Source organism: Pithys albifrons, chromosome 3 (assembly GCF_047495875.1).
Source record: "Pithys albifrons albifrons isolate INPA30051 chromosome 3, PitAlb_v1, whole genome shotgun sequence".
NCBI classification, from domain to species: domain Eukaryota; kingdom Metazoa; phylum Chordata; class Aves; order Passeriformes; family Thamnophilidae; genus Pithys; species Pithys albifrons.
The window spans coordinates 101,533,246-101,543,894 of NC_092460.1; the positions used below are offsets into that span (position 1 = coordinate 101,533,246).

General features: G+C 57.0%; 2 protein-coding genes across 3 annotated transcripts; both read left to right on the forward strand.

Annotated features, from left to right (window-relative positions):
* Positions 1–59: 59 nt before the first annotated feature.
* Positions 60–3,645, forward strand: LOC139669626 (nucleoside diphosphate kinase 6-like). 2 transcript variants are annotated; one of them, XM_071550132.1, is made up of 7 exons: positions 60–164; positions 777–879; positions 953–992; positions 1,381–1,541; positions 1,761–1,916; positions 3,086–3,185; positions 3,408–3,645. In XM_071550132.1, the coding sequence occupies exons 1-7, from the start codon at positions 90–92 to the stop codon at positions 3,538–3,540; spliced, it is 768 nt and encodes a 255-aa protein (XP_071406233.1). In that variant the 5' UTR covers positions 60–89; the 3' UTR covers positions 3,541–3,645. The 2 variants fall into 2 exon arrangements, with proteins under 2 accessions (XP_071406233.1, XP_071406232.1); XM_071550131.1 differs by lacking the exon at positions 3,086–3,185 and having other exon boundaries at positions 1,761–1,918; positions 3,415–3,645.
* A 5,969-nt stretch (positions 3,646–9,614) lies between these two features.
* LOC139669603 (olfactory receptor 5V1-like) lies at positions 9,615–10,562 on the forward strand. Its single transcript, XM_071550102.1, has one exon. The coding sequence runs from the start codon at positions 9,615–9,617 to the stop codon at positions 10,560–10,562; it is 948 nt and encodes a 315-aa protein (XP_071406203.1).
* The last annotated feature ends 87 nt before the right edge of the window (positions 10,563–10,649 follow it).

Genomic DNA, 10,649 nt, shown 5'->3' on the forward strand with positions numbered 1-10,649 from the left:
CGCCCCTCTGTGCTCCGCGGTCCCGCCCCCTCAGACACCGCCCCTTGCCGGCCCAGGCCCCGCCCCCTCGGCGCCCCTGTGGCGCGGCCATGGCGGCCCCGCGGCTGCAGCTGACGCTGGCGCTGCTCAAGCCGGACGCGACCGCGCACCCGCTGGTGCGGGAGGTGAGCGATGGAGGGGCCGGGCAGGGCCGGGCAGCACCGCTGGTGCGGGAGGTGAGCGATGGAGGGGCCGGGCAGGGCCGGGCAGCACCGCTGGTGCGGGAGGTGAGCGATGGAGGGGCCGGGCAGCACCGCTGGTGCGGGAGGTGAGCGATGGAGGGGCCGGGCAGGGCCGGGCAGCACCGCTGGTGCGGGAGGTGAGCGATGGAGGGGCCGGGCAGGGCCGGGCAGCACCGCTGGTGCGGGAGGTGAGCGATGGAGGGGCCGGGCAGGGCCGGGCAGCACCGCTGGTGCGGGAGGTGAGCGATGGAGGGGCCGGGCAGCACCGCTGGTGCGGGAGGTGAGCGATGGAGGGGCCGGGCAGCACCGCTGGTGCGGGAGGTGAGCGATGGAGGGGCCGGGCAGGGCCGGGCAGCACCGCTGGTGCGGGAGGTGAGCGATGGAGGGGCCGGGCAGGGCTGGGCAGCACCGCTGGTGCGGGAGGTGAGCGATGGAGGGGCCGGGCAGGGCCGGACAGCACCGCTGGTGCGGGAGGTGAGCGCCGGGAGGGCCGGGCAGCACCGCCGGGCACCGCACAGCCCGGCCCGCCCGCCCAGCGCCGCCTCTGTCCCGCAGGCCGTGCACGCCGCCATCCTCCGCCACCGGTTCCTCATCGTGCGCGCCAAGGAGCTGCGGTGCGGCCTCGAGCAGAGCCGCCGCTTCTACCGGGAGCACGCGGGTACGAGCCAGGCTGCGGGGCGGGCACTGCCTCGGGCCAGGCCGGGCGCTGACTCGGGCACGTCTCTCCGCAGGGCGGTTCTTCTACCAGCGGCTGGTGGAGTTCATGGCCAGGTACCTGCCGCAGGTGTGCGGGGCGGCCCCGCGCTGCAAGTGACCCGCGTGTGGAGAGGCCGCCCGGCCGTGGGAACCCCACCGGGAGCCGCGGAGGGTGTGCGGGGATGTGCGGAGCTGGGAGGCTCGGGCCCTACCGGGACAGCAGCGGGACCCGGGAGGGGCATCCCCGATGGATGCCATCACCTGCCATAGGTTACTGGTGCCAGCATCGTGGCCTTGGTGCCCTGGCAGGTTTTTCCTGTGGCCTGGCAGGGCAGGAACGTGCCCCTCCCCGGGGTTGCAGTGTGGCAGCTCCATGGCAGCTGCACTGTGCAGGTTTGCAAGGACCAAAGAGCTGTACCCCTTTGTGACCTTTCCTTGTGCTCCTCCTGGACTCTTCCCTCAGTGGCCCCATGTGGGCTTACATCCTGGCCCATGAGAATGCTGTCCCTCTCTGGAGATCTCTGATGGGACCCACCAAAGTGTTCCGAGCCCGACACACTGACCCGGACTCCATCCGAGGAGCCTATGGCCTCACGGACACCAGGAACACCACCCATGGCTCAGGTAGGCCTGTCCTGCTCGGCTGGTGCTCAGGAAGGTGGGAACGATGGTGCTTTGTCTGCCTTTGCTTTCGTTCTGGGACTTGGAGTGAATGGTGTGTTCCCTTGTGCAGAGTCTGCACACGCTTGGCCAGGTGTGGCCGAGCCAGTTGCCTTGGACGCCCAGCACGTGTTTGGAGTGCCAGACAGGCATCACCCATCACCTTTTCCTCCTCTCTGACAGACTCACCCGCCTCAGCCAGCAGAGAAATTGCCTTTTTCTTCCCCGAGTTCGACGAGCAGCGCTGGTACGAGCAGGACGAGCCGCGGCTGCGCCGTGGGCAGGTGCTCTGCAGCCCCCAGGAGCGCGTGCACCGCCTGCTCCAGGCGCACGAGGCAGAGGTGACCTGACCGACCTGCAGCAGGGCTTGGTTTGCTGAGCTGGCAGCTCCCGTGGGTGCTCTCTTGGGGCACCAGACACAGACTTGTGCCGTGTTTTAGGGACCGTGGGAGAGGGCAAGCCTCGTGCACGGGATGTTGTGGTACCTGGGGTCAGGTTGTGCTGCCCTGGATCAGGTGGTTGGTGCAGCAGGCAGGTGCTGGGGTGCTGTAGGGAAGAGCTCCTCTAGCAGTGCTGCCAGTGACAGAGTCCAGCCACACAGCTCCCTGGCCCCTCGAGTTTGTTTGGGTGTGAACAGGACAGGTGAGTTGGTCCAATGGCCAGGTGGAGTGGGATTTGCTTGTTCCAGTTGAGATGCAACTGCTTTTGGTGGGAGGCCTCAGGTTCTCTGTGTTGGCTGTTCCCACTGTGCCTTAGGGAAAAAAAAAGGGAAAAAGAACCTTAAAAAGCCATCAGCAGGACAAGATGAACCATCCTGTTCTCATGCAGCTGGGCAGGGAAGCAAGGCTGTCCTGCAGTTTGTGTCCTGACTTGTGTCAGGTGGAGCCACTCCCAACGGGAATGTTGGCACATCCATTGAGTTCTGCTGGGCCTGGGCTGACCTGGTCCAGCACAAAGGTGTGGAAGCACCTGGCAGGAAGGTGTGGAGGAGCCCAGTGCCAGTGAGGATCCTCTGGTTTGTTCTTTTGGTTTGCCTGGTGCACAAGAGCAGCAGGTTTGATGGAATTCAGTCGTGGCTGTGGAGCTCTGGATTTCCTGATTTCACAGTCCAGGGCTGGATAATGAATTTAACTGCAGGTCTCAGAGGCTAAGGAGCTTTTTCAGGAGCTCCTCACATGAGGCCTTATGAGGAAATACCTGCGGGCAGCTTGGAGCCCTCGGTGTCTGTGGCCTCTCTGGGCAGTTCCTTGTCCTTAGGAAAAGGGGTGGACAAAGCCATTTATTTATCCAGATAAGTGATGGAATGATAGCTGGTGGTGCAGGGCGGCTGGGTGTGGAGGTGCAGAGCCAGGTCCTGGCAGGCTGATCTGTGTTTCCCTGTGTGGTTCCCTGTGAGATCTGTTCCTGTGCAGGGGTTTAGCACATTTCACTGTCCTCCTACAGGCCTTTACAGTGCTGCTGTTCCAGTTACAGTGCTGTGTTGTACTGAGGGAATTATTCCTTCTGGTAATTCCAAATACATGGGCTAGGGAAGGTGTGCTGTGCTGTGCTTGGGACACAAAGGCTGAGCCAAACTCCCCTTCCTGCAGAGACAAGAGACAGGCATGGATGGTGCTGGTCACTGCAGCTGGTGACAATCCTGTGTTCACCAGTGTTCTGGTGTCACAGACCAAGGCAGGGACTGTGTCTGCTCCCAGAACTCTCTGAGGGGTTGGGCAGTGACTGACAATGCTCCGTTTTGGGAAGTGCTGCCCAGAGCTATCATGGTCAAACACATCTTGTGTTTGTGTTCTTTCCTCCTCCTGTCTGGGGTCAAATGGTCGTTGTTCTGTTCCAGGTACAGATCCAGGGATCTGCAGGACATTGCTGCTGTCCCTGTCCCCAGCAGTGTCCAGGGTGGATCTGCTCAGGATCCCATGTGCCTTCACACAGGTCTGAGAGCTGCTGTCCCCAGTGCTTTTGATACTGTATTGATATTTTACAAATTGATGGTTTATTGATTCCTGAAGGTTTTACTTGGTTTTCTGTTTTTCTTGTAATTATTAAACTTGACTGTTTTTCAGCTTTCTTTACATTGTGCTTTTCTTTTTGGATATTCCTTTGGCATGTCACTAACTGATAATTCCTGGCTCACACTTCTCTGTTAAAGTTCAGGGGTTTTTTCCTACTCACCTGCAATTATTCCACTTGGGGAAAGGACCCCTTTGAACATTCCCAGTGCAGAGAGTCCTGGGGCTCAGCAGAGTTGTCACAGAGTGACACCAGCTCGCAGCCACCATGACTCAGGTACCTGCCATGTGTCACACGGACACTGCCCCTGCCCTGAGGCTGTACCTGAGCACAGGTGCTCAGACTGAGCACCCATTGCCCCAGAGACAGGACATGCCACCCCTAAGCCAGCAACACACCGTGGTGCTCTGAGAGCTCCTTGGGTTTGGGAGCCAGAGCACCTGCCCATGGGTAAGGGACACCCTGTCCCCTCCGTGTGGCACAGCTGAGGTCACATTGGAGCACTGTCATCAGTTCCAAGCTTCCCAGTACAAGACAGCCTGGATAGAACTGGAGTCCTGCATGGATTGAGGAGGAGATGTGAGCACCTGACAGGTGAGGAGAGGCTGAGGGCTGGGACTGCTCAGACCTGAGGGAATCAGGGAGGTTCGTCCATGGGTACAAATCCCAGGTGCGAGCAGTGAAAGGAACCTCAGGTGTCCTGGGAACAGACATGAGGCAATGGGAAAGATGTGAAACACTGGAAATTTCACCAAGACATGACAAGAACTTTGTTACTATTTTTATACCTCTGGGATGCTCCCTGCTCCAGGAGCCCCTGTATGGAGGCTTTGGGCTCAGCAACCTCCAGAATTCCTTTTGTGCTGCTGTGGCTCAGGTACCTGTGGCACAGGAGAGCCTGTGCCACCAGCGAGGACTCTGGGGCGTTGCTGCAGTGCAGGGGACATACAGGGGCCATGTGGGCACCTGAGCATCACCTTAGGCCTGTCTTTCCTCCAGCACAGCAGCAACTGGGACCAGCCCCACCCTGGGGGCTCTGGCTGTTCTGTATTTTCCCTCCCTGCAGCTGATCTGCCCTTTTCCTAGCAGCCCCTGTCTAGATCTTTCCAAGGCTTGGGACACGGAAAATGGATGCAATGAAATAAAGACAAATTTATGTCTTCAGCTCTGACTGCGTAAGCCACTTGTCTCTCTGCTAAAGCTGCATGTCACTGTGCAGAGATAGAGAGCTTGTAGGGTGCCAAGGATTTCTTGGCTTTGATCTTGTACCAAGTTGAGGGTTTTCACATCGAAAAGACAAGGAGCCTGGGAAAGCAGTCACAGAATCAAATTCCAGGCAAACAGAAGTAATGATGTTCAGGAAGGACTGTGCCAGAGAGACCCAATTCATCCCCACACTCAAAAGTGTCAAGGAATTAACAAAGGGGGGTCTTGGATTTGGGGGTCACAGGTGCACTCTCTGCTGCCTTTCCACAGTGCCACTGAACAGAACAGGAGGAACAAGGATTGAGAGAAACTTCAAACTGCAGAAAACCCCTCACAGATTGGGAGTGTTTTCTCCCTAGCACAGAAAATGAACCATCTCCCACCTCATCATGCTCCAGACCAGCTGAGCAGGAGGCACAACCAGGATTGCAAATGGCTCTGGAATCTCAATGTCCACAGGCATTTCAAAGTTGGGAGGTCAGTGCAGGCACGGTAATGGTGCACTTGGATGCAACCGATTCCAGCAGGTGTGAGCAGAGTGGCTGCCTTGAACTTTTAATGGCCCTGAACTTCCAACAGCCCAGAACTTTTAACAGCCCACTGTGGGCCTTATTTTCACGTCTCACAAACATGCCAGGTGAGCAGGTGAAGTGCTCTGGGCTTTCGTAATTGTCACTGGCACACTTGTGACCTGTTCTCTGTGGAAAGGAGTCTGTGGGGAATGGAACCAAGTGGGAAAACTGAGAACATGCAAACTTGCCTCTCCAACTTCAACCTCATGCCAAAATTGCATTAATTGGCCTCGGGAGCAGGGCTGATGCCCACACCTGGACCAGGAGCCTTGGGACTGGCTCCTAGCTGGTCATGGGAAGAGGTGGGGAGGGATGAGACTGGCAGAAGGTGCCACAGCTGCCCAGGAAGGACCATGAGCAACCATGAGGCAAAAGTGCTGCTTGGTGGGGATAGGAGCACAAATTGGCCAGGAAGAATCAGTGACCTGGAGCTGGTGCTGGGATCCCACTTTCCATTTCCAGGCCTCTGCAAATGTTGGCCCAGCCCCAGACTGTGCTCTGCAGGGGTGATGCCCCAGGGTAACAGGTCACTTCACATTGTGGGGGCTTGTGCAAGCATCAGCCCGTGGCAAACACGTAACTTGGAGCAGCTTTGTTCAGTTATGGTTAGACCATACAAATGCAACTGTCCTTGCCTGGTCTTCTTAATCACAAGTGTCAATTAAACTGGACAAAATCTTAAGATAATGCAGTTTTCTTCAGCCAAAAAATTTCCTTGTCAAGTGTTGGGAAAGTAGGCAGGAATCCATGACCTCTCCCATAGACACAGGGACAGGCCAGTGGCCACCCCCCAAAAGAGCCAGAGCTGGAGCCCAGCACTGGAGCCAGGTGGGTGCTGCCCACAGGAGGAATGGCTTTGGGGACAACAAACAGCTCTTTCTCTGCCAGTCCCTATAGGGTGTTTTTCCTGAAACCAGGGCCAGGCTCATCACAATGGAACACGGAGGAAGGAGGAAGACCAACAGCCAAAATTCAGACAAAATCTACAATTTTCCTTGTCCCTGTCCCCAGTGAAGCATTTGTGCAAACGAGACCAGGACCACCTGGCAGAGCTCCTGCAGAGAGCTGTGATATGAGCAATGGTGGTTTCTGCTGGAGAAAGAATACTTCAGCTGGAAGGTGCATCCCTCAAAACAAGCAGGGAAACAGGACTGGGAGAAGTTCTGAGTGTTACAACAGAGCCACCTGGATTTGGGAAGTACAACACATTCTTAGAGAAGGTAAGGTAAGAGTCTGATTTACAGAAGTGTGGAATATTTACAGGTTCTGGGACCAATCCTAGAGGGTACACCCCCAAATTGATTTAAAAGACAACTCCCTTAACATTTCACAAGTTCATGGAGATTTGATTTACTGCTGGATCCCCATGGCCAGGTTTGATATCCCTCAGGAGACCAGAGGAGGATACAAACACTGACATCTCTTTTCCCAAAGGCTGTCTGGAAGACATGTACTACCAGAACTAAGTTTCTGGCATCTGTGGAGATTTCAGTATATTTTAATATTTCTGTCAAGTGTTTGTGTTCTCAGTAAAGTCTCTTTTCAAATATCAGAGTGAGAGAGGGTTTCTCTGACTGCTGCCAGCATGTGCCTTCCCCAAAAACCTTGGCCAGGTTGTACTGGAATGCCACAGCACCACGTTTCTATGTGAAACAAGGAAATGCTTATTGCTGCCACAGGAGAAAGGTGTAATTTTGTAAACCCAAAGCAAATGGTTGTGTCACAGAGTCCTGTGATTGTGGTCTCCCTGGCCTGCCAGCCCACCTCTCCTACCTGAGAGTTGCTTGGAGACTGGCAGGGCTCAGAGTCACAGCGCTGCACACGGAGGTCACAGTCACAGCTCCACAACACACACAGGGTCACAGTCATCTGCTGCTCATCTTTTCCAGCTCCAGACACCCTCTGACCTGTGTATCCTCTCACTGAGGCAGCAGTGCCCTTTGTGCCTGTGTTGGATTTCCACACGTGTTTATCCTTGTGTGGGGTATTACCTACACTTTCCCTACTTGCCAAAAGGTGTTACCACTCAGCTCCTCGAGTCTTGATGTTCCAGATCCAGAGCTTATGCTCAGACCATCTCCTGCTGCCCCATCACCAGGAACAGGGGCTGCAAGGAGACTGCAGTGAAGCAACTGCTCCTGTGCCGCAGAAACCATCGTGGCTCTGTCTCATTCTCCAGTTCCACTCCCTGTGGCAGTCCTCATGTTTTCCGGGGTTCCCACTTTACATTTCCATAGCACTCTGTGGTGAAATCCAGCTAGACCTTCTTCTTCTGCCAGGAATGTCTCTGGGCTCTGAGCAGGCAGTTCCCCCCATATGAATCAGAGCCACTGCCGAGCCCTCCGAGCCCTCTGGGTGCTGCTCGGTGCTGTCTCATCCAGTTGGTGCCACTGCCAGAGCTGCAGCCCACCAGGACAGGTTCTCTCCAAGGCCCTTGGACTACAATCCCCCCTCCAGGGAGCCCTGCACTGGGCTGGGTGGGCATGGTTGGCATAGGTGGTGAAAGCACAGGAGAGTGCAGGTGCCATGCAGTCACCTCATGCTGTGTCCCCACAGGTGTGCTGCTGTCAGTGTGGCCAGCCCCCCTTGCTGCCCCTCTCTGCTGGCAATGGCTGGTGCAGACACCTCACAGCCCTGCAACAGGTAAAACAGGACTGTAGGAAGGACTCAGGGCCAGGGACTGCAGGTCCCAGCCCCTTTGGCAGCCCCTTCCTATGTATGTCCAGGTGCCGCAGCCCAGGTGCATGAGAGCTCCTGTGGGGCTGGAGCAGGGTCTGCTGCTGCTCTGCACCTGGCACAGGCTGGAGCAGGATGGGAGGTCAAGGTGGGTCCTGTGGGCTCAGATCCCACTGGTGCACACTGGTGAGGGCTGCTCCTCACTCCTGCCACTGATCAGGAGCCACCTCTGAAAGCCCCTCCCAGTGCGCCTGCAGGATTAAAAGCTTCTGCACTCGCAGCATTGAGGACACATGGGCTTCTCGTCATGCAGGTAAGGCAAACCAGACAGCACCTGGGACGTGGCTGGGATGTGGGACACAAGGCAGCACCTGGGACACGGGACACAGGACAGCACTTGGGGATACAGGCAGTGTTTCTCTCTTACCAAGGACCAGGTGCCATCCACTCTCTGCTCTTGGCCATGGAGGTGAGTGGGACGGGAAGACATCCCCTCAACGGGTCCCTGTCACACACTGCTCAGGGAGGAACCTGGTGCTGCCCCCCAGGGCTCCTGGGTGGTCTGAGCAGGCTATGGCTGTTCCTGCTGCCTTCAACAGAACCATCCAGTCCATTCTGAGAGAAGTGGATCCCATGCTGTTGTATGCTCCAGGCTACCTACACTGCTCACCTGAGTGCACATGGGATGCAGAGCTTAGTGAGGAGAGCCACATTCTCCTGCAGGAACACCTTCCCATGATGGGTATGAGCCTATCTGTGCTCCTGCAGGAGGAAGACTGACAGAATGGTCCCCAAAATGCTCTGAGAAGGTCTCCTGCTTCAGGGAGTACACCAGAGCAGAGCCTGGTCTTGGGCTCATGTGTCACTCTCACACTGGTCAAGGGTGAAAATTCACGGAAAAAAAAGTTGGGAGGGCCAGGCCAGGAGATCCCTGATAGCCTAAATTTGCCTGTGGCTCCACAATCCTCATATGATGATTTGCCCTTTGTTGGAATCTGCGCTTTTGCAAATGGAACCCCTACTTTGTGGTTGGAATCTCTGGTTTTGTGAGTGAACCTCCTGCTTTGTAAGTTCTGGTTATTGCAGAGCATGAGGCAGGATAAAGGAAAGTTATCATTTTAACTGGTGCAGGGTGATGGCACATCCCCAACCCAGGGGTGGGGAAGAGCAAGCTTAGTGGCTGTGCCATCTAGGGAATGCTGTGACCTGTCCAGTGGCAGGGAAGCATATAGTCACCAAAACTGCAGCCAGGAGGAAGAGACTTGCTTGGAATGCTCATCAAGACCAGTGGCTGGGCTGACAGGGGACCCCAGCATGGCCCCTGGGTGAATGCCCCCCTGTTCTTGGTTTCTTCTGTGTGTTTCTTCTGCAGTCAGGTACCCACCACGGGACTCCAAAATCCCAGTGTCTATGAAATACCAACACAGGAAGCTTTCAACCACTGCGAAGACAGGACCAGAGCCACAGTGGCCCCCTTGCTTTGTGAGTGGCTGTGCTCCAATACTCTGCCTCCCAGTCACCCCCTCCTCTCCACACTGCTCACTTTTGCCCAAAGACAGATGCAGCTGGCCCCATGGCAGGGATGAACCAGACTCAGGTAACAGAGTTCATGCTCCTTGGCTTTTCCCATGGCCGGCCCTTCCTCTTTGCTCTTTTCCTGGCCATTTACCTGACCACGCTGCTGGCAAACTCTGCAATACTCGCCCTCGTGTCCCTGGATCCCCATCTCCATAGCCCCATGTACTTTTTCCTCAGTCAACTGTCCTACCTGGACCTTTGCTACTCCTCAGTAACGGTGCCCAAGATCCTGGCGAACAGCCTGCGCCCACAGGCAACCATCTCCTACCGTGGGTGCCTGGCACAGATGTTCTTCCTGATGGCATGTGCAGGGGCCGAGTGTTCCCTGCTGGCGGTCATGGCCTATGACCGGTATGTTGCCATCTGCCAGCCCCTGCACTACCCCCAGGTCATGAGCCGTGGTGTGTGCGTGGCTGCTGCCACGGGCTGCTGGCTCTGGGGGCTGCTGGACTCAGCCCTGCACACCTTCCTGGCCGCCCAGCTCTCCTTCTGCAGCGCTGCCCAGCTCCAGCACATCTTGTGCGATGTGCCACCGCTGCTGGGGGCAGCCTGCAGCAACACCCGCCCCAATGAGCTGGCTCTCCACGTCTCCAGTGTCTTCGTGGGCCTCAGCCCCTTCCTGCTCGTCGTTGTCTCCTACCTTCGCATCCTGGCCACTGTCCTCAGGATGCCGCTGGCCATCAGCAGGCATAAGGCCCTCTCCACCTGCTCTGCCCACCTGCTCGTGGTCATCTTGTACTTTGTGACGGCCAACTTGAACTACAACCGGCCCAGCGCTGGCTACTCGCTGGCAGCTGACACACTGGTGTCCACGCTGTACTGCATTGTCACACCCATGCTGAACCCCCTCATCTACAGCCTCCGCAACCAGGAGGTGCAGGGGGCCCTGTGGAGGGCTGTGCGGGCATGGTGCGTGCCAGGCTCCCCCCACAGCAACGTCTGAGCAGCGCCAGGGCTGCGGCAGGACAGGCTGCCAGCACCGCAGCGTCCGTCTGTGGGACACCAGTGACAGCAGCAGTGGGCTTGGGGC

Excerpts from the sequence above, each read along its gene's own strand:
- LOC139669603 (XM_071550102.1), top strand. The coding sequence starts at position 9,615 with ATGGCAGGGATGAACCAGACTCAGGTAACAGAGTTCATGCTCCTTGGC.
- LOC139669626 (XM_071550132.1), top strand. The coding sequence starts at position 90 with ATGGCGGCCCCGCGGCTGCAGCTGACGCTGGCGCTGCTCAAGCCGGAC. Across the intron at positions 1,542-1,760 it reads GAACACCACCCATGGCTCAG|ACTCACCCGCCTCAGCCAGC; the intron begins GTAGGCCTGTCC and ends CCTCTCTGACAG. Across the intron at positions 1,917-3,085 it reads GCTCCAGGCGCACGAGGCAG|AATTCCAAATACATGGGCTA; the intron begins AGGTGACCTGAC and ends ATTCCTTCTGGT.